Raw genomic sequence first — 27,609 nt, forward strand, 5'->3', positions numbered from 1 at the left:
TTTTTCTGTGTCTTTCATTAACTATGAGAAGTTTCATAAAATATTCCCTTGAAAATTTAGGAGTGAAGGCCATGTGTTTGCTTATTATCTCACTATATGCTCTGTGTTTTCCAAATGTATTTTTATTATTTAAGATTGATGCTTAGTATGTTCAGTTACTCATAATAAAATACCAATCAAGTTTCCTGAAAAAGTAGTGAGGTCAGAAATAATACATGGTTTGAAGAAAGGCAGGTACATAGTAGGCAATGAGATACCAGTTTGCTTTCCTTATAGGAATTAGCAAATTCTTGCTGTGGAAATGAGTCAGGTAGCCCTTCATATAGGCTTGACTATTTTAGAAACTCGGGTAGTACATTTAAAAGTAATATTCAAATAAGTGAAACAGTCTGAGTGATCTGAGCCAGGCTTCATCTTGATACTTCGTTGTGTGTCCTGGTTCAGGAAAGAAACTTTGGGATTGGGTAAGAGGCCTCGCCTTAACTTAGCGAGGAGAGTAAGAGGAGAAGCTCGGTTGGCTGTGCCTTTTGGGAAAACGATTGATCTGTGTATTCTGTTTTGTTCAGATGTGGGGGGATGGGGGCTGTGTGTGTTTGCGTGGATTATTCATGTGAGAAGTTGCTTCCAAATCCTCTCATGGGGCTGTATCTCTGTACTATTCACATAGTACACCAAGGTTTACTACACACAAGCCAGTCTATCTAAAGGTGGTTGTTCCAGAAAGAACTGATTCTTAGCCTCTGGTGAAAAGTTTTAATTGACATTTTGATTTTTTCAAACCAAAAGTTAATATGTAAAGTTTTTTTTCTTAAATCAAAGTAAAAATAAAAGCCAAATATTCCTTAATAAAGGCTGGAAAAGCTGTCCTTTTTCTAAAATGTGTGGAAACTATATTGAATAATTTCAGCTGAACTTAGGCAAATACAGTTGCTTGTTAAGTCACTCATGAAAACTCTAAACAGCCTTGTACAGTGTGGTTTAGCTTTTTTCTGTCAGTTAAAAAATAGTTGGTTCAAGATTTTTGTGTAGCTGTTTACAATGGTGGCTCCATCCTGAGTGGTGGACAAACACATATGGCAGCTAAGATTTTAATTGTTAAAAGTCCTTTTTTGATTTCTGTTTCCAACTTCAGGTATATGGTAATCCTCAGTTCAACCCTATTAAGGGTCAAAGTTCAGGACAGAACAGTGCCTGTTTAAACTACTGAGTCAGTTTACAAACAGCAGGGTCACTGCATTTGTATTTGATCCCAGTGCAATTGAGAGATCATTGCTTTCCATTTTCTCTGCTGAGCTGTACTTTAGGTACATTTTTAAAAGGCAGTAAGTCAACCAAAATGTAAGAAATATCAAGGGAGCTATAACTGTCTTAACTTTATTTCAGTGAAAAGCATTTGGCAAACAGCTAATTCCTTGGCAAGAAAACAAGAACCACCCCTGACTGGTGATTAAATACAGTTTCACTACAGAGGATTTGGGATGAGATTATGATAGTCTTTGAGGGATGAGAAAACTGACTTCTCCTGCCTGGACTTTGAATCTCAGCATGGGTAGTTTTCTTCATCATCCATTGCTGTGTTCTCTTTCTCTCCTAGGAGTCTCAGCAAATGCTTGGAAGACTTATTCCAGAAAAACAGATACTCAATGACCAATTAAAACAAGTTCAGCAGAACAGTTTGCACAGTAGGTGTTTTATTTTTAAAGTTGACATTTCCCCCTTTTACTGGCAAGAGTTTTCTTAACTGAAATGAGAACATTAAAAACCATTTTTTCCTCACTGCCAGTTTGTTTTTCTTACCTTGCGATATTTTTCTAAAATAGGAGATTCACTTCTTACACTCAAAAGAGCCTTAGAAGCAAAAGAACTAGCTCGGCAGCAGCTACGAGACGAACTGGATGAAGTGGAGAAAGAAACTAGATCAAAACTACAGGAGATTGATATTTTCAATAATCAACTGAAGGTAACTATTCTGTGTGTGTCTACATGTATGTCTTACTTTTTAATTTTTCTAACTGGCCAGGTGATTAGTTGATATTTGACCCCAGGCAGAAAAATTTATTAGGCTGCTTTGTCAGCCTTCGTGAAAGCCTTCACATTTATAGATGAACATTAAAGAATCTAAGTTGAATTTTTCTCCTTTAAAATATAAAAATGAATTTGGCATCTCTAAATTAGGGCTGAGTGAATGGCCCCCACATGACATCTATCTTTTACCTGAATTACATTTTTACACATCTTCATCCTTTTGTCTGTTGAGAACTACATCAAGTTGAATTTCCAAAAGCTAGGCTCCAAAAGCTTCGTCTTTCTTACGTTCTTTGAAGACTGCTGAAAAGGAACTGTTTTCTCTTTTAAAACTAAGAATTTTTCTGCCGCTTCTTACCTTCAAGATTGTCCTTGAATATAAACCTTTATTTTGTTACCTCACATTTTAAAATGTTATTGTTTAATGGAGTAATTGCTTTTGTCTTTGTGGCAGAAGTGGTGTATGGTTTTGTCGTATTTATACAGTAAAACTCAGGAAAATGCCAAAGCTCTCGGGGAATGTAAAAGTGCTTAGATCACAGCCCTTTTCTGATTTGCTGCTTTTGATTTAACTTTAGAACTTTATCATCTTAAGAATGATTATTATCTTGTAGTAAAATATCTTGGAGTGCAAACAGCTCATTTCCTATCAACAACAGTTACATACTTTAGATTTGAGTAGATGTTGGAGGTTTTGATCAATTATGTTCTTATAAAAAATTGGATTTTACGCTTTTTTTCCTCAAATATTTTCTTTTTCCAACCTAAAATCCTTTATACTTCATTCTGGCCAGTTTAGCTTTTGACACTAGGAAAAAATTAAAATCCTATTCTTAATTAGTAGAAATAGAAAAACAAATTAGAAAACATATTTGAGATTTTTAGTTGACTTTTGAATTGTGATTCTAGGCCAAATTGTCTAGACATTTGGGTTTGAGGTATTTGTACTGTTTTTTTTCAGACTAATAAGTAATGAGCGTTTCTCAATTATACAGTTCCAGGAAAGTGATCTTAGGGGAAATATTATTTGAGCAAACTTAGTGTTTTTTTTTTTTTTTTTGCTTTCATGCTTACACAGAATATGTGTTCGTGTGTGTGTGTGTGTGTACACTATATATTTTTTCTATATTCGTACACGTATGATTATGTCACATGTAAGTATTAGAAGTACAGCCATCAGTTCTCCTTTGCTAGAATAAGTACAGTAGAAACACATTAGCTCTCATTATGACCTGTCACTATTTCAAGCAAAAGGAATATGGCACTAGTGCAAGCTTGCAGTCCTTTTTAGTAGTCTCTTAGAATATGAACTGTTATATACTCAGGTATCTTTTGAACCCAGGCAGTACTCCAGATTTCTGCCTTAATCTTAAGATTCCTTTCTGTAAAAGTTTGACCTAAAACAAGGTTTGCATATTAGAAAATCATAGTCTGAGGAATTCCCTGGAGGTCCAGTGGTTAGGACTTACTGCCAGGGGCCCAGGCTCGATCCCTGGTCAGGGAACTGAGATCCCACAAGCCGCGGTGCAGCCAAAAAAGGGGGGGAGAAAGGAAAGAAAATGATACTTTAGTGGGTGATATTTGATAATGCCTAGATAACTTACAGATTATTTTGGCTATTGAATTACTGTTGTCATTGCTGAAGAGAACACCCTCAAAATGTGGCGTTTCACTCTTACTATGTTTAGTTGACTAATGCTGCCTTCAGTATTAGAGAGTTGCTTATACAAAGGCAATTTTTTTTAGGCCTTTATTCCACTAGCCCCTTTTCCAAATATACTTATTTTTAAAATAAGAACATTTCTTCCTGTTGTAATTTTTATTTTAGTTTTCCATTATTGCTTTAAATTTAAGTCATTGTGGAGAATAAAAAAAAAAATCACAAGCCAGTATGTAGCTATATTGTTTTGTTATTTAAAACTCGTTTGGAGGACTTAGTGACTATATTATGTTACCTAACGGTTATTATTTCTAGTATTCCTCTCAAACCTGGTGAAACCAAAATAGAAACAGCTACATTGAACAATCAAAAGATTTATTATTTGATTGAGACAACTCAGAGGCAGATTTAAGTAACTCTTGAGTATCTTCTGCCTATTTTTCTTTGTTGTAGATCAAGCTTGGAGAATATAAACTTTTCTTTTTTTCTCTCTGACTTTAGAGCATATATTCACTAGCAACTGTAAGTTCTTATAAGGTGAGATGGACCAGGAGAGCCGCATTCTGACCCTTTGGGATTTCTTCCATGTCTCCCTTGATACAGCATTGCCTTTACAGCATCCTCACTAATGAGGCAAAAAGTACTTCCACCTGCTGACGGTGAACACTTCAACTGTCCAGTTATTCCACATGTCACATTTGATGGTGTGAATTTGCTCTATCCTAAACCTTCCTTTCCCAAAAGGAAACCAGGCTGGAGAGTATAGAAAAGAAATTCAGACTTAGTTTTATTTTGTATCCGTATAGATTGTTCACCTACAGAAAGAAAGTTTAATTCACTCATTCTCAACTAGTACGGTGACACTGGAGAAAGACCTTATGGAGTGCAAAGTTTTCAAATTAGTCAATCAGAACATTAAATCTGTATTCAGTGGCTGGCTCCGTAAACGAGGGTTCCGTTTAGCCAATTCCAACTCTCGTAGTTTCTTTGATATAAATTTAGCCCAGATTCTTAAGCGTAAGACTGTAATTGGAAAGTATAATTGTATTTAGTTTCTTGAATGAGAAATTTAGAGAGTAGGTATACTTTTTCCTCTTTTTTTCTTTTTCTTCCTTCCTTCCTTCCTTCCTTTTTCTTTCTTTTTCTTTTTCTTTCTCTTTCTTTCTTTTTCTTTCCTTCTTTCTTTCTTTCTTTCTTTCTTTCTTTCTTTCTTTCTTTCTTTCTTTCTTTTTCTCTCTCTCTTTCTTTCTTTCTTTTTTCTTTTTTAAAATATGCAGTCTGAATTAGTTCTATTTATGAGATATCGAGTTCAGATTCATTCTTTTAAGAATCTCTCCTTTTTCCTTCAGTTAAACAGGAATTAACACTTATGCCTCCTAATTCAGTATCTGATAACCACTGATGGAAATACTCAAGGCATTAATTTAGAAGAGGCTATTTCCCCGTGCATTTTAGTAGACATCTACCTTATAGATATGATATTTATGTTTTCCAAAATTGATCCCAAGACTTAAGTGTCTTTCTAATTTATCACCCAAAACCAAGAATTACTTAAAAAAGAAAATAGAGTGAATAAATAAACTTGGCTTTTGTAGGTCTATCAAAAAAGGGGGAGATGATAGCTCTCTGATATTGAAGGTTTTGTGATCAAATTCCCAATTGATAGATTTTGTATTTCTGCTGCCAGGCATAATTGATTTTGTTATTACCGGGATGAATGAACACTTCTTGAAGTAGTTTTAAGTCAGTGGGCCAAATTTGTTACCGTATTTTCTGCTTTTAAAATGTGTTTAAAATATGTGCAGCAAGTATTTTTATCATGCTGAGGAATCAGAAGTCTTCTCATATTAGTGTTCTGGAAACATGAATTTAAAACTATTGATTATCTGTGACTTTTCTCTTTTTTACCTATTTTACAGGAAAATCAAAACTGTCATTTTTTGGAGACTCTGTGTGCCTCTTGGGCACGTAGACGCATTCTGATAGTTATTTTTCTTACACGCAGTGCTTAGCTATAGGTGTCAAGTTTTGGTTCTAACAAGTGTCAAATAACATTACCAATAGGGACATTTAAATTTTATTTTATTTTGTTTTATTTTTAAACATTAAAAATTATTTTATTTTATTTATTTTTGGCTGTATTGGGTCTTCCTTGCTGCCCACGGGCTTTCTGTAGTTTCGGCGAGCAGGGGCTACTCTTCTTGTGGTGCATGGGCTTCTCATTGCAGTGACTTCTCTTGTTGCAGAGCACGGGCTCTAGGCGTGAGGGCTTCAATAGTTGTGGCGCTCGGGCTCAATAATTGTGGCTCGCAGGCCCTAGAACATACTGTCTCAGTAGTTGTGGTGCAAGGGCTTAGTTGCTCCGCGGCATGTGGGATCTTCCCAGACCGGGGATTGAACGCGTGTCCCCTGCATTGGCAGGTGCATTCTTAACCACTGCACCACCAGGGAAATCCAGTAGGGACTTTTTAGGCAGCAGCACTTGACCTCACCTTGCCTTTGGCAATGTTAGTAGTTACTGTAACAGTTTTCCTTGGCCCTGATAGCTTAATGTTCCATATTTTAATATCCTAACTATGATACAGAGCAGCAACGTGAAGTACAGCTTATAGTTTTCAGGGCTCCATTGTCAGCCAAACAAAGAGAATCCACAGAAAGAGGCTGTACGCTGTGTTTCATGTTGAAAAGTTGAGTCCTTGTTGGTTCCCGTCTAGTCGCTGTGTGCTGGCCGCGTCCTAACATGAATGGCGTTTACATTGGGGCATTTCTTTCTTCCAGTCAGTGGCAATGGAGGAGGCAGTGTTGCAGTGCCTGGCAATTCTCCTGGGCTGCGTCATCCACTTAGACTTCTTTCTAAAGGTCTCCATGCCCTACTCAGGCAATGCACATCTTTCTCAGACTAAGAATGGTGAACCATCTCCAGCTCTGTGCTTCAGTTTCCCCCATGCAGATGAGTGCTCAGTGTCTAAGACAGCATTTACCATGAAGTGCTAAGCCTTCTTTGTAAAAGTTAATAATGATTAGTTATTATAAATCATTGGAGTATGAGTGAATCTTTCTTCTTGACAAATTGTGTGTGGTGGCGGGGAGGGAGAAAGATGGAAGCTCTGAACTACAAGTTAGATAAGGTATTGTGTACTATAGTCTCTACAACAAGCATATTTTAGATCATTGAATTTGCCACGTGGTTGCAAAAATTTGAAAGACAACATTTTGTCATTATTTGGGCTGATATGCATATTTTCATCATGGGATAGTATAGTCAGTATACTATTCCAAAAGGGGATAGTATTTTATTTCTTAGAAAAATGTTAAGTATTTAGGACTAATTCAGAATTCAGAATTATATTCCTTAATATACTTGGGAAATCCAGGCTTCGTAAATTAGATGCTAGAGGCTGTTAGAAATACAAACTCTGCCTATAATGATACCTGTCTTAAAAATTGCTCCTAGGAACTGAATTGTTGTTGAAATGAGAATGCCAGTTATAGTAAATAAGGTTCTTGGCTTAACTAAGGCTTTCATGCTCTTGGTTTCAGACACTTGCTTTCATGGCAGCCTCATTCAGTATGAAGGCAGTGAAAGGCAAAATGTTTAGCAACCAGGGGAGAAAAGAAAAGAGCTGGAGAAGGAACTGCAGAACAGAATGTGAAGTCAGGAAAAAAATGCATGCGAAGGGAAGCAAGGAAGGAAAGAAAAAGATCCAGAAAGAGGAGATGCAGAGACAGCACGAGAAATCAGTGTGAATTCAAATAACAGTGTTGCTTTCTCCTATTAGTAGAATAATGTTTGGCTGTTTCATGGTTTGCTCAAGATTAAAATTTATTTTTACCTGTATGGTCCTTTTGAAAAGACCTTTTTTGCACAGAAGTAATAAAAGGCTTTCTCATTCAATGTTCTTGTGATTGTGGAACGTTTACACAGATTTCTTCAACCTAGAAAAATAATTAGAACACTCCCAAGACTCAAAATAGTTAACAGACATTGTATATTAGATTCTGTGCCATTACAGTAGGCTGGTTGGTTGGTTGGTTGGTTGGTTGAGTTATTTGGTAATAGTATGGGTTTTTCCTTTGAGGTTTTAAAAAAAAACTTAACAAAAGGTGATTTGGGGGAGGGACAAAAGCAGAACTCAGTGTTTGAAAAAAATGTTTTTTTTTAATTCTCTTCTTTAGCCAAACCCCTTGACAATTTGATCCTTAAGAGTGACATGCACATAAAACAATGGGATATGGCTTTATAAACTAAGCTGAGACATTTGGGGAAAACTCAGATTTTCAGGACAAAGTGGAGTTAGCTTTCTCTTTCTGGGAATATAAGCATATCTAGCAGAGACTCTTGGGAAACATGGGAGAAGATTCTTAGTTAGCTAATTGTATTGCAGAAAGGACAGGGTTTTCTAGCTCTTCTCCCCTTTTCGGTTCACCTATTCACTCACCCCTTCACAGACACGCGCACACGCGTGCATGCACACACGCCCCCATTCACTCCTCTTCGGCTCTCCCATGACACTTAAGATACAATTGACTGCCAACGTGTGCCCTGGGGAGTTGGACTTACTATTTGGTTGAATATTGCCTACAGATTTAGAAGTAATATTTAAACATGTTTTTAATACCCCTTCTCAGAATTTAAATAACTGATCTATATATATATATATATATATATACTTTTCCCAATCAATAGATTTTTGATACTCTGCCACTTTGTATACATGAAGAATGAATACATTTTATAATTTTGTAATAAATGGAATATAAATTTACTTTGATATGAGTAAAATTTCTATTTTGAAATGGTTATTTTTCAGATTTTTCTACACAGATAGGAGTTCCCTCTCTTCATTGGGTTTGTTGATTGGCTTTCTTTAATAACTTTCCATTTGTTTCACAACCACTTGATTGGGATAAGTTTCAATATTTTAACACTCAGAGTCCTTTTAGGGACCTCCCTGGTGGCTCAGTGGGTGAGACTCTGTGCTCACAATGCAAAGGGCCAGGGGTCATTCAGTCCCTGGTCAGGGAACCCGCATGCATGCTGCAACTAAGAGTTCACATGCCACAACTAAGGAGCCCGCCCGCTGCAACTAAGACCCAGTGCAAATAAATAGTAAATTAATAAATAAACATCTTTTTTAAAAGTCCTTTTAAAAATTCTGGTATTGAGCGCTACACAGTATCCCTGGGTGAGAAATAAAGTGATGTTTGTTTATACAAAAGCATGCCTATCTGTTTAATCTATAACTCCCCTTCTCCCCCCAAAATTTGTATAGACGCAGGACAGTTTACAAGGTGTTTCCTTCCATATAGATTCAGTTGTTTGCTCTTGATAGCACCGTCCCTTTGCTGTAGGTAAGACAGGTACTACTTCCCAAGGCTTGCAGATGAGTAAACAGAGGCTTAGAGAAGGACCTGCCAATCTACTCTGCCTTTATCAAGCTGACTCCCAGGGACAAGGGAGGGTCTGGAGGCTTTGAGATTTCTTGCATTCATTGAAGTTTTTTGTGGAAGCCAGGAAAGATTCAAGCTGAGTGTCTTGGGTGCAGTGTAGGGGAAAAATAAATAAATGAAATAAAAGCACTCTACTTCTAACTTTCTGTGGGTATTAGGTCTTAGACATAAGAAACAACTGCAATTTCTGATGCTGGTACCTAGATCAGTTTCCTATGAGGTCCATTTAATATTAACAGTACCGAGACTGTTATAGATAAGAGAGGTGTCCTCCACAATTTTATTTTGACTTATAGTGTTGAGTTCATGAATTTCTAGTAATCAAGGTATGTTTAGTTTTGTCTTTCTTTTCCAAGATATGACCTGAGGCAAAAACCAGCAGCAGGGTAATCCTTCAAAAGAATTAGATGACCAAATTAAGCAATATATTTCCATTAACTCCTAGTGTTTCATGGGCTGCCTATTGCTAGTTCATTTTTTTTTCTTTATTCACAAAGCTTTATGCAAAGTCATGTTTATGTAAAGAAATGCCATGCATATTGTTCAGGTGGATACTTCTTTATATTTCATGTAACATCACTTCACATAATGCATTCATATTTCAGTGTTTCTAAGTCCAAATGAAGGAGAAACAGGCACAGTTTTTTAACTAAGTGATTCTGTGCCACTTGCATAGCAATAGAACAACTGTCTTTAGTAAACTTGAAAGTGAGCCATATTTCTCAGGGCAAAAAACTGGATCTTCTTGAGTATTCAATTTGTGAAACATATTGCTTTTGAAATACCTTGGCTGTATGCCACAGGATGTCCAAAGATGTTTTATGGTGCAAATATCTTAATTCCTTGGGGGAAATAAGTGACTTTTCTCCCTTGGTTGAAGGCAGAAATTTAAAAGCAGGCTGATTTTCATTTATCTTAACTAACACAAGACAGAATATTTGCCAGTCATTTTCTTATTGTGGTTTATAATCTGTGTTTGATACAACACCCCTTTGAGAATCAAATAAAAGCTTTGTGCCTTCTCAGCAAGAAAAAAATGCCCATATACCCCAGTTTACTTGTAATTTTATAGTGTCACAGAGCCAAAGCTTAGTCATAGACCCTGGATAAGAAACTCTGCTTTATCTTAGAGTTCTGTGGATATTATTGGTGAAAAAAAAATCTTACTTTAATTTATATATACTACACATTTTATAGGAGTTTTATTTTTCCCATGTATTTATTTGTAGCTAAAACTTATTGAATGCATGCTTAATTATTTCTTATTTATTAAGAAAGCCACCTTACTTTATTAGGATTTAATACTAAGCTGTCATTCACCGTATCTAGTGTAAAACATGTACCCTTGAGTAGAACTGAGAAGAAAGATAAAGTTGTACACTCAATACCATATTGCTAGATAAATATCCAGCCAATAAATAAATATGTGATTGTAGAGTTACTGATTTTAGAAAAAAGTAAGTTAATTTGAGGAAGAGCTACAAGTGAGGTGCTGAGTTTCGATTTGTAGTAATTTCTTACTTGTTTTAATTATCTTAGTTATAATAGAAAAGAGTAACCATGACAAGATTTAACAGCATTTACAGGGTCACATATCAGGCTGATCACCAGGAGAGTTGATACGATTTGTGTGGGGAAGTTTTTCTCAGCTACTTTTCCCAGTGGTTATCTCATTTCCTAAGTAAATAAAGAATTTAATAACACCAGATTTATTTGTCACCTGAAAAATGTTTTACCTGAAAGAATGAAAAGGCAACTTTTAAATAACTGTACTTATACTTGAGTTGCTTAGACAGTGTTGAAAAGGAATGAAGGAACAGGGCAGCCTCTCCTCCCATGTGAAAGGACCTGTTGCTCTTTGTCAGGCACGGAAAGGCAAGTTGTTAGCTAGTTTTTGGGTTTTTTTTTTTTAATAAATTTATTTATTTATTTATTGGCTATGTTGGGTCTTCGTTGCTGCACACGGGCTTTCTCTAGTTGCAGCGAGTGGGGGCTACTCTTCACTGTGGTGCGTGGGCTCCTCATTTTGGTGGCTCCTCTTGTTGGGGAGCACGGACTCTAGGTGTGCAGGCTTCAGTAGTTGTGGCACATGGGCTCAATAGTTGTGGCTCATGAGCTCTAGAGCGCAGGCTCACTAGTTGTGGTGCACGGGCTTAGCTGCTCCTCAGCATGTGGGATCTTCCTGGAGCAGGGATCGAACCCGTGTGTCCTGCCTTGGCAGACAGATTCTTAACCACTGCGCCACCTCGGAAGTCCCATGTGAGCTAGTTTTTAGTTCACATTCCTTCATTCTATGGATTGACTTCTCAGAAGTTCAACTTTTTTTTTTTTTTTAAGTAATCAACATAGGAATCATACATTTTCTGCTTATTTTGGTTCATGCCATCTTAAACTCCCAAGTCCAAGGAAAGAGAGGAAGACCCAGAATGCCTTCCTATTCATAGCATGTTGATTTTCTTACACTTGATTGTGAATCTCAGCAGTATTTGACTTGGATGAAGGAAATGACAGAAAAACTCTGCAGTCTTCAAATCTGGATCATAAGATGTCAGAGCCTTCTGTTACCTCATTTGACATCTGTTACTTTCTGGCTCCCGCAAGCTCCATTGCCTTAGAGGTACTTGAAGCTGCAACTTATTTAGACAGTTCCAAAGATAGGTTCAGCTTATCTTCTAATTCCCTTATACTCAAAAATAAATGTGCTTTAAAGTTTTTTTTAATATCTTCCTTCATGTATTTGAAACATCTAAGAATTGTTTTAAAACTGTCTCATTAGCGTGATTTTTATTTCCTGTAGATTCTTTACATTCATTTCTTACTGCTTTTCATTTTATAGTGCCTCATGTTGCTAGCTTTATTTCCATCTGTCTTACCTTTGTATCTGGTAATTATCGATCTATAAATTAGTATCCAGTTACTAGAGCCCAATATAAGAAGGAAATATGCAGTATTCTTTTTTGGTAAAATGAAAAATCTTCGTTTGTGCCCATGGTCTCCCCAATGCATTGGTACATCATGGCCGGCATGCATTCTAATTGGCCTGTGCTCGTGCAGTAAGTATGTGTTGTTCAGTGTTTTGAATATCACTATGCTGAAAACACACTTTTCCTGGATGAAGTAAGAATCCTCCTGTTTTAATATACAGTCACGTTCCTGAACATCAAACTAAAATGTTATTCCTCCTCTGTCATTTCTTAATCTTTTGTATTTAATTTCAGCTTAGAATTATTTTGCTTACTGGTTGCACCTTCTTAGTTTATGTAATAAGAGTAAAATCCTAAATAAAAGAGACACTGAGATAAATAGAGAATAAGTTTTTATGGTGATGAGCAATGTCTAGCAATTTAACGGATCTTAAAACTAAAAAACAAACAAAAACTAAAGATCATCTATTCTGATTCAGCTGGTAGCCCATATCAGGGACCTGAGATTAAAATCCTGGTATCTTGTTCCCAGTCCACTACCTTTTAATTATAGTCTCTTGTCATAAATTATTTTTCTGAACCTATTTGAGAATTTTGTGCAGTTGGAGATGAAATTTGAAAATAGGGGAAAAAAAGTCAATTTTCATCACTTCTTACCCTTCCTTTTAAAGGGTCTTAGCCATTGGGTCAGTGATAGAGTGAGCCATTCCTGTCTGAGCAGGGGCTGACTTTTGGGTTCCTCTCTTATTAGGACATACAGAATTTCGATTAATAGCACTCCAGTGCAGTTTTCCTTTTCATGTAGAGATATTAACTTGAACCAAAAGTGCAAATAACTCTGACAGGAATTGACCCTTATTTTCCATTTGTCTCTGAAATATCAAATCCCAAATATTAACCAGATTTTTTATTCATGTTTTTAGAGGTTACTATTTATGCTTGATCCCAAATTACTGTGAAAAGCAATAGTGCTGAACTTTTAACACATTAAAGTTTTACATCCCATGAGATGGCAGTGAGAAAGATGATGAAAAATGGATTTCTTTCTTCCTGGTGTTGATTTTCTTCTCTTAGAACTAAGCAGAACAAGGCTTCATCATTACGTTCTAGTCGCCCTTCTTGGCCTTCCATGGCTCCTCCGTAGCTAGGTACCCTTCATCATTTGGAAGTCTCATGCCCATGGCTGCTGCCATAGGCAATAGTCTTTCAACGTGTGCCTTACACATTTGTGTCTTCCTGCTACATCCTGTCTGGTTATTCTCAGGCCCATCTGCTGGGTTCTCCACTTTCCTTCCTTCCCCCTCTTCGAGTGCCTCCTCCTCTCCAGTCCTCCCTCCTCGCCCAGTACCTTTCCCCCTAACCTCCTGATCTCCAGTTAAACTTTTTCTTGTATCCCATTGATCCCTTTTAGGACCTCTCCGCATCACTTATGATATACAGAATGCTTGTACATACATTCTAACTCTGCCTTAAGAACAGTCTAACTAGTAGGAAAAGCTTAGCCTCACTCTTAGGACTTTTCTCTAGGAATAAGTGCATTTTAACACTCATCTTCTAGACGGTCTCTCTACCTTTGATATCCAATCTATGAATGAACCCTAAAGGTAGAAATAAGGCAGGAAGAAACCTACCCAACTGGACTTAGCAATGAGCAAAGCAAGAGAAGACAGGGCAGGCCTTAGTTCCTCAATCTCACCATACAGACCCCTGGGCTGTCCCCCTAGTTAGCCAGACCAAGAAGGCAGTTGGAACTTTACTCTTGGTTCTGCTGGACACTTTGACTTATCTGATGTATTGTTGACACAAGTAAGAAGAGATTTGGTGACTGAATCTGTTAGTGACCATTTGATTCCTATGGAATCAGAGGGTTTTCCCCCACCAACAGGCGTTTCTTTGTTCTTCATATTTTTGGGTGTTTAAACTTCTGACTTGAGTACTTTAAATATCATACTTTATTTTCAGTGGCCTGCTAAGGAAATGACTGTTATTCCTGTGTTCGTATCAAATGAGGAAATCATATCCACAGTGGCGACCAAATTATAGCTTTTTACTTTCCATCTGATGGCTGGTTTAGTTTGGGGCAGCTGACAACTTCACACGTGGTTTTAGTAAGAAAAGATGCTCCGGGAGAGGTCTGATTTGAAGAAAACTATACACTGGGTAGGGAGACAACAAGGTTGTGGAGGAGAAGGCTGTCCTTCTGTTTTAAAGCAGCTAGCATAAGAAGGAGGTGAGGTTGTAATGGTTTAGTGGAGGGAATGTGTGCAGAAGTGCTGCATCTCAAAACCAGTGGAGGTTGGTATTGATAATTACCAAAAGAATCTTGAGGTTCTGTTCATGGGCATCACCACGTCTTAAAATTGGTTGAGTGCCATTATTGCTGAGTCCTGAGCGGTGTAGTTTCTGTAATGCTCGTCCCTAGCAAGCTCCTCCTAAAGCATCTCACGGACCACAGTGCCGCGTGTCACGGCTCACTAAAATACGAGGGTGCATCAAAAATTATCCTCACTCTGGCTGTAGGATTTATAGGAGTTTTAATATAACCAGAGTGCGGATAAGTTTTGACTCACCCTTGTGTGATCTCGAACAGCTTCTGGAGATCAGTCATGTCAAAATGGAGCGTGGTTTTAGTTTTCCAAGTTAACGTTTTTCAGACCTGAAGCATTATCTCCCAGGTGCCTAGGCTTCCCCACCATGAAACGTTGCATGCTGATGAACAGTGGAAAGGTCTGTCAGCACATGTCGTTACGTGAACTGTTTCTTGATCATTTATAGGAACTAAGAGAAATACATAATAAGCAGCAGCTCCAGAAACAGAAGTCCATAGAGGCTGAACGACTGAAACAGAAGGAACAAGAGCGAAAGATCATAGAATTAGAAAAACAAAAAGAGGAAGCCCAAAGGTGAGTCTTTTCAGTGGATTATGGACCCATGTGGAAGGAAGTTCAAGTATTTACTGTTCTTTTGCTGGGCTTCTCTACATTCTTACTGTACCAGAAAGAGCCTTCAGTCTTTAATATGTGTGTAAGCACATGTATGTATATATCTTTGCATATGTAAGCACCCCCTGAAGTTTTTGGTTGGTGCCCAGAGCTCTCTCAGGCTACGACTATGTAGATAAATGGAATTATACAAGAAATTGGGACACTTGGTGTGCTCATTTGCATGCCAATGACCAAAATACGTTTCCAGTTCACAGCCTTTTAATAACAGTGGCCATCAGAGCCCTGGGTTTGAAGTCAAAGTCCCTGAGCTCACTGGCCACGCAGGGTTTCCCCGGCGGGACAGTGTACCACGCCATCTTCTTTCTTCTTTTTTCCAACTGGAAATGAAACTTGAGCACAAAAGGAGAAAATTTGCTGTTGCTGCTGCAGCTTAGGACACAGACACATTTTTGTTTGTTTTTGTTTGAATATTTGTGTCTGTAGTCATATACTTTTATTTGTAACCTACTGCAGTAAATTGTAGAAATTTATTGTTTAACTTTTGGTGTGTCTGATTTTGTCATCGGATATTTGTTTTTTAAACTTCAAATTGATTTTAGACTCCCAAGAAACAAAAATAACCAAATATCCCAATGATATAGTATAAATTATAAAAATTGGTCATTGAAATTAGACTAACAAGGTGAAGAAACAGATACTTTAGGCAAGTCACTGACTTTTACTGGGTGGAGCTCAGTTTCACTGCCAGGGTGCACTTTCGCTGCCCTTTTTGTCGTGGGTACATATTGTATTTTGCATCTGGTGTTTTGGTTTTTTTTTGTTTTTTTTTTTTTAATCATGCCGGTGGATAGGTAGGTAGGGTCTCAAGCCAAATTAGAGGACTATTTTATGGTTCTCTGGGAAGTGGGGGGTAGGTCTAGGATTATGTCCCAAGGATTAATTCCTTGGATATGTTGATTGACTCTACCTCCATCATTTTCTTATCTTCAGAGTTTATGATTCACAATACACTGCACCGAAGTTTCACATTCCTACAGAGTAGAAATAAATACAGTGTCATAATGCAAAAGTTTAAATTTTCTGCTTACAGTTGGGTAATAAATAGGACCCAAAATTTAACTTTGGAAATTATGTGGTTATGTTTTTATAAATGGTGACCTTTATTGGTAGAATATGTTAAGCAAGTTTTATTTGTCGTTACGAATAACAATGAACATTCCTACCCCTCCAAAAAATGCTTTTTATGCTTTCTTAAAAGATGTTTTGAAAATTGGAAGTAAGATGCTTAAGATTTAAGTTGAAACTGCACTAAAGCTTCACGTTGATACGGAGCAGAAATGAATATAATATTTTTCGATGGAGAATAAAAGCTGTATTTGTTTATATTATGTTCCCTTGGCAGTTTCCTAATTCCAGGAGATGACCTTTGTGCGTTGGCCATGTCACAGACTAGTGATTCATGCTGTGGACTTTAGAACCGGGCTGCCTGGATGGGTGCCCAGGCCGCTGTGGCTGTGCGACCTTGGACAAGTCATTCACTCCCTCTGCCTCCTTTTCATCTGTAACATGTGGATGCTCATGATAGGACTGACCTACCTGGTGCAAGGGTTAAAGTAGTTAGTAAATGTGGAGGGCTAGTTATTATTAACATGGTGTCATTTTATTATTGCACATTAGTTTCACTTAATATGTGATCATTTAGGGAGTTCCCTGGTGGTCTAGTGGTTACGATTCGGTGCTTTCACTGCCATGGCCCAGGTTCAGTCCCTGGTCAGGGAACTGAGATCCCTTCCATAAGCCACGTGCTATGGCCAAAAAAAAAATAAAATAAAATAGTATAGTATAGTATAGTAAAGTAAAGTAAAGTAAAATAAAATAAAAAGTGTGATTCATTTAAAGAGTTTTCTGACTTTGTAACATATTATGGAATGAGCAAGATATCCTTCCTGGTCTTTTCCTGTGGGTTTCAGGTTGAGGCCATCATACTTTTCAAGGCCTAGATCTAACTGCACTTTATTTCTTTGTGTCAGCTACTTGGTAAAACAAAATAGTCGAATTCAGTAAAAATATATAAAAACTGTTGCTCAGCAGGTGGTGGTTACTAACTCAAGGGCTCAAAATAACCCACTGGTTTCTGCTTCAGTTCTGGGAAGCTCCTTTGTGCATGTAAAGGTGGCAGGTCCCCTCAGTGATGTAATTGTTCGTGGACGTCTTGAAGCAATATTTCACTTGCAGTGTTGGCTGTACTTTCTCTTCATGAAAATTATGTTCCCGTGTGTTTTGTGGCTTTTATTTTTCTTTGCAGTTGTATACCAGTTTTAAAACGGAGAAGTATTTCTGTGATTTTTCTAATCACTTTATAAGCTAGCTACATCAGGAATTTTCTGTGTTTTTCTAAATCATGTGATTTTTGTCTCACTCAGAAGGGGAGCCCTGAGAGCCTCTGTTTCATTGATTCAGGACCCCCTCCCCCCCTTCATCTGAAGAACAATATCCCTTGGTGTTTATCAGCCCATTGACTAGATGGAGCTCTTTGTGAAAAGAGACCACACAGCCGCGTTAACTCGGAGTTACTTCCTTGCTGTAATCAGGCGTTTTGTTGACAGACGAGCCCAGGAAAGGGACCAGCAGTGGCTGGAGCACATGCAACAAGAGGATGAGCATCAAAGGCCAAGAAAACCCCACGAGGAGGAAAAGCTCAAAAGGGAAGAGAGTGTCAAAAAGAAGGACAGTGAGGAAAAGGGCAAACAGGAAATGCAAGACAAGCTGAGTCGGCTTTTCCATCAACATCAAGAACCAGCTAAGCCAGCTGTCCAGGCACCCTGGTCCACCGCAGGTAAGAGAGTCCAAAATTATCCTAGCAAGTAAGTCCTCTTCTCCCAGATCCTCCTGGGAAACATCCATATCTAATCGGGCTCCATCTTGGCTATGTTCATAGCTATGAGAACGTCAGTGTCTTTTTTTGGACGGTGCAGCTGTTCATTCTGTAGCATCATTAGATGTGTGTTTAGTTCTCCCTGCACCGTGCCAGTCTTTGGCATCCAGAAGTCTTTTGCAGATGACAGTGGCATGAGTTTCATTCCCAAGCCCCGTTCATATACCTGTATTCCACATAGAGGTCATAATCCTTCCTTGCAAAAAAGAACCCGCTGCTTTTCCGGTTTGCTATTTTCTCTGGGAATTTCGGAGCTGTCTCAGCAGCAGGACGTGGCACTTCTCCCCGTGGCTGTAGTGACGTGGCATTCACTGTCCTTGGTCTGTGCTGCATACAACTGTGTTCTTAGCAAAAAAACAGGTTTTTTTGCCCTTTAAACATAAGTTATCTCTTTATAAACAATCATCAATGAAAGACTTTGAAATGGCTAGAAAATGTTATCCCTCTACCAGATGCAAACTAGAATGTATTTTTTAAATTCTAATGTGGCTGTATGATATTGTAAAGCTTAGGAGATAATAGTCAGCTGAGGAAAGTGATAGCCTCTTTTCCTTTGTTTGGCAAGTGACAAATGTTTGTTTCCTGTTTGCACAGTGGGCAGGGATGGGAGTGAGGGTTCAGAGATGGGGCTGACACCCTCCCTGACTCAAGATGTGTGCTGTCCAGGGAGAAAGACTGGCAGGTCATCAGATCCACACAGGAGCCTGTGCCACAAGAGGACAAAATATGGGGTTGGCCAAAAATTTGGTTCAGTTTTTTTCTATAAGATCTTACAGAAAAACCCGAATGAACTTTTTGACCAACCTATATGTTTTAATTTTTTTGTTTATCTGAAAATAATTTCACCATTAGTCGATCTTAAGTTCCTTATGCACCCTCTTGGTATAAAGCGAGGATTTTTTCTCCGTTGGTCAGTGGGAAATTATACATATCACTCAGTTCAAGATTACACAAAGATAGTGCTTTCCTTTCGTGGCTTTTCAGAAAAAAATAGGTGTGTGTCAAAATGCAGCTCTTGGGTAAAATAGTTCAGAGGGCTGTGAGTAGTTATTAATCAGGATTCAAAATATCCTCTGCTCATGTGCATTTTTTAAACTTTTGCTTCATTGAAAAGCAACATTATTTTCATCTAGGGTCTGTCCTTAGGTTCATGTTTTTCCTCTAGGAAGTGTAATTCACCAGGAATGATCAATAAGAACCGTTCTTGGTGAAATCAGCACTTTAGGGGTTATATGACCACGTCGAGGGCCTAAAACATCAACCTTTCCCTGTCGCTTGATATGGAAACTTAATGTTGTGCTTTGTGCCCCTCCCACATGAGTCTGCGGATTCAGACTTGCGTCCCATCAGACTGGCATGTCATGCTAGACACCCTGCATCAGGGGAGAGAGGTCTTGATGCTTTGCAGATGTGCGCTGTTGGCACCTAAGCCAGGAGGCAGGGAACAGGGACTTCAGGCAGCCTCACCACGTTCTGCGTTGGGATGACCTTTGTTTGGCGTCCACGAATGACCTCTCTGATGGGTTGGAGTTGCTGACATCAGCTTTGGCTCTCCTGTGGTTTTGGAACCAAACACATCCCCACTGTGTGTCCTGGAAATTCCTGGAGTAGATGGAAATGGTTGAGATGTTAAGATAGGCGGCAGAGGAGACAGATCTCTGTAATTTGGCTTGGGTCATGCATTTGTGTTCCATGTAACGTGTTACTTTGCGTTCCTTTCTCCTCCTTTTCTTGTAAACAGGAAAAGGCCCACTTACAATTTCTGCGCAGGAGAATGTAAAAGTGGTGTATTACCGAGCACTGTATCCCTTTGAGTCCAGAAGTCACGATGAAATCACGATCCAGCCGGGAGACATAGTCATGGTAAGAAAGGCTGCAGCGCAAGTGTGGTTTCTGTTGATGGTTAGCATCTGTCCCCTCTTTGTACTTTATCTGACAGTTGTAACATCATTGGCGAGTGTGAAATCCAGGAATCCAGCATTTGAGTTTTTGAAGTACAGCCTCACTCTTCTTCCTTTTGTATTAGAATGAGAGATGGCATTAAGAAATGGCTCCTAGCATCACTTTAAAATAGAATTGTTAAAGAAAATGGGTTCTTAACACAGCCTTGCATATTTTTAAATCTGTAAAGCTCTGGTAACTTCAGAATTTAGATTGCAGCTTAGATACTATAAGTAGTCTTTCAGAAATCATTTTAAATGGGAAATACTTGATCATCATTTTCATAGTTGCTGATGATAACGTTTGTATCTTTGGGTCAAAACATCTTTTTTTTCCCCCTTTAATTGTGTAAACTTTGAATTGTGTGAAGTCATGAATTACGTGCAGTTAATCTGCTTTCCTACTCTATAAGTGAAAAGATGAAAGAGTTTAGAATTTTGTTTGTTATAGCTTGTTTAATTATAATAATAATTAAATATAATCTTATGATTGTAACTAAAACTGTAGTAACCAGTTTAAGAAAGGAGAAAGTAATGTGGTTGACCTAAATTATTTCCTAAAAGAAACAGTAGTTCCTCAATCCAGTTATTAACGAAAGTCTTAGAAGTGATCAAACTTTGCATTACTGTTGGCTTTTCTTTTTTTTTTTTTTTTTTAAGATGGAAATGGTTCAGAATTTTTAAAGAACTGTGAAAGTTAAGAATTGAGACAAACACATTTCCCACACTAGGACCCCAGTCTTTGAAGTGTAAAAGCGTGTCGTGCAGTCACTGTAATTACACGCATTCGTCTTGCATTTATGCATTGTATCTGTATTTAGAGCAAGTGACCTTTCATGGGCCAAAATATATAGAAAGAACAGTGTGTTTGGTCCTCAGAGAACTCAATCCCCTCTCCTCTTGCTTTCTGATAGCTTTTTCTCCAGTTCTTATGGGCTGGAAAGAAGGAAGTCGTGCCCAGTGTTCCAGAATCTTTCAAAGTCAACATCTCCTTAACAGTTAACAAAACCCTCTTCCAGTAATCTCCCTGCCTTCATTCCACAGAGTTTTGAATGCCTGGGCGCCAGCCTCACTCATTCTTTACAAAAAGAACTGCTGGTTCCTCTCGAGTGTGGGCGCACACACTGCACGTGAGCTGTGACCCGAGGCCGGATGTATTTCTCAGCTTCTACCCCATTTTCTCTTTCCTAAGGGCCTAAGGCCGCTTTATTCCTCCTGCCTAGTCTTTGAAATATCGTGTGCCTTTTAAAACAGATTTATTGGAAATTATCCTAATACCACTGCAGGAATCTAAAACATTCTGAAGGTACACTGCCATAAGCAGATAGGACCTCATTACAAAGTTGATTTTTACACTGCTTAAAAAAAAAAAAAAAGAAGCCTGACATTTTTGAAACTGGATTTTGTTGCAACATAAGCTACAGAAAAGTAATGTTCTCTTCTTGAGATAAGTGTTACCAAATGTTATGATAAGCAAATGTTACAGATGATCTACATTTAGATGAGTAAATATTGCTATTTTTTTGGAAACATTATCTTGTTACAACCATACTGAGTCCTTTTCCTCAAATTGACTGGTTAAGCACCAGTCCCACTAGAAAAATAGAGTGTAGATATACCATGAGAATGAAACATTTCCTTAAACATGTATTTTGCCTTGCTTTCAAACCTTTGCTTTCCTGGTGGAGGTTAAAGGGGAATGGGTGAGTGCCTTGTGACTGTCAGGAAGTCTGCATCTTTATTAAATGTTTTGTTCTCTTAAATCACTTTAATTCTGTGTAAGTACACATATCTTTGGGTGTTGTCGTGGCAGTAAAAAGATGTTTTGAGTTTGTGTGTTAGGTTGTGCTTAAAATAGAAAAAGAAGAAAAGAGAGGTGTAAAAGTTTGTGTACCAGGTTTTTCTTTGCTAGATTCCATGTAAGGACTATCTTGAAGGCTCCGAACTGGCAAATTATTAGGTCAAGTCTCTGTCTCAGATCATGGACAAAAATAAGTTCTAAGTAGGTTAAACTTAAAAGCTAAAATTCTACTTAAAAAGGTTTTTTCTTTTCTTTTAAGGAGAATATTGGAATAATTTTCTAAGAAACGCCTTTCTGAGTTAAAACTAGCAGCCATCAATGACAAAAATGGACAGATTTAACAATATTAAAAAGTTAAATCCTGTGGATTGCAAAAATGTGAGGCAAAGGGTCATCTTCCATAATACATAAAGACTCTGAAAAGTTAATATGAAAGAAACCCAGAACTTTAAAAAGTTGGCTGAGGATATGAGGAGACATTCACAGATGAAGAAAAGTACATTATTTTAAAAATATACAGAAAGATGCTTCTTTCCTTAGTGATCAGGAAAATGCAGATTTTAAAAATGAGATATTTTTCATCTCTCAGCTGAGCAAGTTTAAGGGTTTGGTAATATCCAGCTTTATCACTAGTGTAGGAAAGTGGGTATAATATACACTGTCAGCATGGTTGTATGAATTGGCTAAGCCATTTGGAAGGCGCTTTGGCAAAACCTATTCAGATTTAAAATTCTCATTCCCCTCGACCCAGGAATTCTGTTATTCTCCCTCCCCTAGGCTGCTTTTTCATGTGCATAAATAAATGTGTCTGTGGATGTTCCCTGTAGCATTGTTGGTAAAAGCAGAAAGAGCAGCCCAGTATCCATCACTAAGGGAATGGTTTAAATAAATTATGATACAGCTAAACAATAACTATAATGAAGATGTTTTAAAAAATTACACACATCTACATATACAGATAAATTCCAGTAAAACAACAGAAACAGTATGTAGAGTATAATTGCATTTGGTTAAATAAAAAGCTGTGTATGTGAATATTTTTACGGATATAGTTTACAGTCTCATGGTGTAGGCATCAAACTGTTAACAGCGGTTACCACTGGGCAGTAGAGAGGAGCCTTTCGTGTTTAATTTTATGTACTTCTAATATGTTCATGTTTGCAAATGTGTGAACATTTGTAATTTTTTAATGAAACACTAAAGATAAATCCAACTTAGACAGCTATAACAGAGAATGTCCACCCAGGCCTGGAATGGTGTTTACTTTGTCTCAGACATCCCAAATATGTAACGAAGGGGCTGTGCTGTGAGGCATATACTGTATTTATTCTCTTGCTGAAGGGACAGCAGTGATTCTTCATTTTGTACCACAAAATGCAATAAGACACCCCAAATGGCATTTTACTATGTTATGTTTGTGAGGCTAATGGTACCCAAAAAGTGGAAATCGGCATGTAATAGTAGCGGTTTTTTTTATTTCATGAAGTTTGCAGTTAAGGAACACGATCATGAAAAATGCGCAATAGAACATTCCTAGCATCTCTCTTGGTTGAATAATCAGGAGCTCACTTACTTTTGCAGGCACAGTAATCATCAGCTTTTGAGATTTCTCAGACTTCTTTGATAAGTAGCTAACTCTACCTGTTAGATTTTAGACGTCTAGCAGCGTTTCCTGTTTTAATGTAGGCAGTCTTGGAGGGAACTTTAAAAAATATTTTGCTTTTGAAAAAACTTGAGTATCAGCTCAGTTTTCTCCCAAGGCATTTTTTCATGATTAACAAAAACTAAAGTGGTATTTTATATATAGTCCTGTTCTAAATGTTGATAATACAAAGAAATAGAAGATAATTCTACCATTCCTGGAGATTGGGACTGCCATATATACATTACTAATAAAAAATAATCAAATTGTACACTTTAAATATATGCAGTTTATTGTATGTCAATTGTATCTCAATAAAAGTTCTTAAAGAAAAAAAAAGATAATTCTACCATTCCTGTATTTAAAATCTTTTTAGAAAAATGGGGAGAAACACCTGGAAAAGCCAAGGTATGATGCAGTTCCCAATGAATACTCACTAACTCTGCTAGGAACGTAAAAGAGGAGAAGAATCAGAGTGAACTGAGGTGCTCAGGGAAGACTTCTGAATGGAAGCGTCTTAATTGAGCTTGACCTTGACAGCTAAAGCTTAGATATTTCGAAAATCAATGGCCTGTCTTCTGATCTGGAGGTCCCAATAATAAGGACTTATCTGGAATAAGTCCAAATTGACATCCACAATGTATTGGAGTAACATAAGAAATTAGGGACTTTCCTGGTGGTCTAATGGTTAAGACTCTGCACTTCCAATGCAGGGGGCACGGGCTTGATCTCTGGTCAGGGAACTAAGATCCTGCATGCTGCTTGGCCAAAAAAAAAAAAGAAAGAAATTAGAACACCTCTGCTCACTGCCATTCTGTTGAAGTTTATCTTAAGAACACAGGCTGATCATCTAACTCAGTTGATTTTAAATGGTGCAGGGCTGAGTGCCTCAGTCCTGCTCGGGCACCTTTAAAAAAACAAAAAACAGCTCAGAGACTCTGGGGACTTTTAATCCATATTTAGGATTCAGAGTCTTCTCCAGGTGGTTCTATCAGGAAGTCAGTTTTTTGGAAACCACTGATGTAACCTAATCTTTTTTCTGTCAAGACTAATCCCAAGTCATTCTGGAAAATATCCTCTTAGGAATATCCAAAAAAGGAGACCTTCAGGGTTATCAGCCATCACCCCGTCAGTTCATTCAGAAAGTTGTTTATCTTCTAATTTAGATTTTCTTTTGTAACATACATTTATTTATTTATTTATTTATTGGCTGTGTTGGGTCTTTGTTGCTGCACACAGGCTTTCTGTAGTGCCACAAGAGGGGGCTACTCTTCGTTGTGGTGTGTGGGCTCATTGCCGTGGCTTTTCTTGTTGCAAAACACAGACTCTAGGCTCATGGGCTTCAGTAGTTGTGGCACATGGGCTCAGTAGTTGTGGCACACAGACTTAGTTGCTCCACGGCATGTGGGATCTTCTTGGAGCAGGGATCGAACTTGTGTCCCCTGCACTGGCAGGCAGATCCTTAACCTCTGCGCCACCTAGGAGGTCCCTCTTCTGTAACAATTTAAACTCATTTTTTCTTTTTCCTTTTCTTTTCTTGATAGAGAATTGTTTTTTGTTTTGGGGGTTTTTGTTTGTTTGTTTGTTTTCAATGTAGTCAGTATCTTTCCTGCCTCTCTTAGATTTCCATAACCTTAACATTTGAGCCATTGCTGTGTTGAGGGACCAGTACACACCTGATTCCAGGCTTGGGCCAAATCCAGCCCATGCATATTTTGTAATAAAGTTTTATTGGAACACATTCAGGCACGTTTATTTACATAATGCCTACAGCTGCTTTTGTGCTACAGCTGCAGAGTTGAGTCGTTGCGAAAGTCAAGAAAAATTTTACAGACCTCTAGATTAGCTCTTTAGAAAACAGTTTTAATATCCTTATCCAGGAGTTTAGGGGGAAACCTTTTATTTCCAAACTGGCAAATGCGTGAAACACGTGCTTCTCCCCACACCTGCACAGCACATCCCGGGCAGCCGCACAGGCGGGTCTAAGTCGGGATACAGTTTAAACCTGTTTACTGTCCACACCCTTTGTCCTGCTTGTGAGAGGAGAGGGAATTTCTGTTACCCTTCTTTGTGACAGGGTCAGAGACTTTAGAAATCTTAGTGTCACCTAAGGAAGATAGCAGTCATGAAGCATATAAACATTGAGAAAAGAGATGTATTATTGGTATGATATGACACATGGGTTTCAGCCACGTGTACTTGAACCTGATGTGCTGCGTGCATTTGATTGTTGCATCAGTGCCCTACAGTATGCAGTGCATGATTATTAACACATGTTACAGATCTCGTCTGCAGTTCTAGTCTACAAACTGTAGACTAGGTCTGTAACATATCCCCAGACCTTTAAGGCACTTTTGGGGTTTGTGCTTCCCACTTTGTTGTTTCACTAGATTGACCCCAAATGCTTTGAGGTGTTGCGGTGGGGCTGGTTAAATGAAATTGTATTAAGACCAATATTGTTAATATCAAAATCCCCCTGACTTACAGCCACAGACAGGTGAATCGCCCGTGTGTGTGTAAGTCCACATTATATGCAGCCACATTACAAAGAAGTCTGTGCTTGACTTTGTTCTATCCTAATTTTATGTCATGTTTTTCCATAATCAGATTAGCATTGTGAGTAAATCTTTTCAAATCCAGGGAGGAATATTTCTCATTTTCATGTGAGACCCTTTATGCTTTTTCTAAGTGGTTCATTTAATTTAATGTTAAGAGTGAATTTTTATTATAACCTCTGAACCTTAAAATTAAAATTTAATTACTCAATAATATTAATGGATTCCTATAAAAATAAATCAAAATAATTGAGACTGTTGTTTGTTCAAGTTGACTGATGGATTTCCTTGGTTAAAAGTGAAATACTGATTTCACTATTGCCCTGAAGGGTGGCAGAACCTCTTTGTAGGGATAAGAGGCTGACGTGGCACCCTCTCCCCTTCCTGAGTACACACAAGCACCATTCAGTGGTGAAGCCTGCTTTCTGTCATATCAGGGGACAGGGCTGGGTGTGATTAACTAGGGTGTAAGCTGGACCTGCCCATGGGGTGGAACATTTCCTCAGGGCTTCAGATCCAATTCCAGATGTCAACCAAAAGTCTGCTTAACCAGGTAAGACCCATATCTCAAGGGAATGGCAGTGGGTCATAGGACATGATTAAATAAAGCAGCTGCATTCAAGGAGGTCCGACTAGCTCAGACCAGTAGGAGTTTGACAGGTCGTGATTAGGGATCATGATCCAGCCCCTATAGGAAGACAAGAAGGCCAACCCCAAGGACCTAAGGTACTAGGCAAGTTTCTAGAGCAGGAAACTCCCCCCAGAGAACCAGAAATCTCTGGTTACCTAAAGTAACCAGGGTCAAGTAGAGGCCAGGTTTTTAGAAAAGGACGAAAGAGAAGTGCAGTAGAGTCAGAGCTGGACAACGGGAGAGATGGCTTTAGGAATCTGTCATTAAGCTTGTCTCACGTGCCAGGCAGCGTTCTAGATACTTACCATTCCTCACAACAACTGTCATAAAACAGGTTATTATCCCTCATTTTACAGATGAAGAAACTGAGGCACCAAGAGATTAAACTTTACCCAAAGTCTCCCAGCTAGTATATTGTGCAAGTGGTCTTAAAGCTGAGGCAGTGTAATTGCAGAGCCCTGCTCTTGATCACGACACTTTGCAGTCTTGAGGTGAAGTGATTGTGTCTGGCTCCAGGTCCTCATTCATTGCTGCCCGGCCTCACCTCTGGTCCTGGGATGCGTGGAGGGGACAGGAACTTGGCTGTTGAACCTGTGGAGAGGTTGGGGAGGCCCTGGCACAGCCTGGCCTAGAAACAGCTATGTTTCCAGTGCAAAACAGCTGTGAAGTTAAAATGCGTCATAATATCACCAATAAATATAAACGAGGGAGGAAAGGCATCTAGCCATTTGAGTTTAGCAGAAAATAAGATCCAAATGGAAAAAAAGTCACCTTAAATCCTTATCTCATGAAACAGCTGGGGCTGCCCAGAAAAAGGAGAGAAAGAAGCAGACAGTGTCGGGGCGCTGAATGAGAAGTGGCCCAGGTGCTCACATTGATACAGTGTTAGCACTGGAACTGTAAAGCCAAAAATAGAACCTTTGGAAGCAGTGTTGTGCTTTATCTCAGGGAACTCCTTTTTGGAAAATTCTCAGCTTTAAAAATTGCTTTTGGGTTCCCTAAGGTAGAGCAGCAAGGAAGCTCTCCTACGGACTGAATATTTTATAAATAACATGTAGAATTAAGTAGTAAGTCCTGTATTCTACTTTCTCCACCCCTAC

General features: G+C 38.3%; 1 protein-coding gene across 4 annotated transcripts in view; it reads left to right on the forward strand.

The window, feature by feature from the left end:
- Positions 1-27,609, forward strand: part of ITSN1 (intersectin 1) — a 200,873-nt gene that overhangs the window by 104,941 nt on the left and 68,323 nt on the right. For all 4 annotated transcript variants that reach the window (XR_009047657.1, XM_057696296.1, XM_057696297.1 and 1 more), the window contains 5 exons: positions 1,595-1,682; positions 1,821-1,960; positions 14,836-14,963; positions 17,612-17,841; positions 19,682-19,803. Coding sequence is in view for 3 of the 4 variants with exons in the window: in XM_057696296.1 (XP_057552279.1) it covers positions 1,595-1,682; positions 1,821-1,960; positions 14,836-14,963; positions 17,612-17,841; positions 19,682-19,803 (708 nt within the window). In the remaining variant the exon portion in view is untranslated. The remainder of the gene's footprint in view (positions 1-1,594; positions 1,683-1,820; positions 1,961-14,835; positions 14,964-17,611; positions 17,842-19,681; positions 19,804-27,609) is intronic.

The sequence above is a fragment of the Hippopotamus amphibius genome, chromosome 10 (assembly GCF_030028045.1).
Source record: "Hippopotamus amphibius kiboko isolate mHipAmp2 chromosome 10, mHipAmp2.hap2, whole genome shotgun sequence".
NCBI lineage: Eukaryota > Metazoa > Chordata > Mammalia > Artiodactyla > Hippopotamidae > Hippopotamus > Hippopotamus amphibius.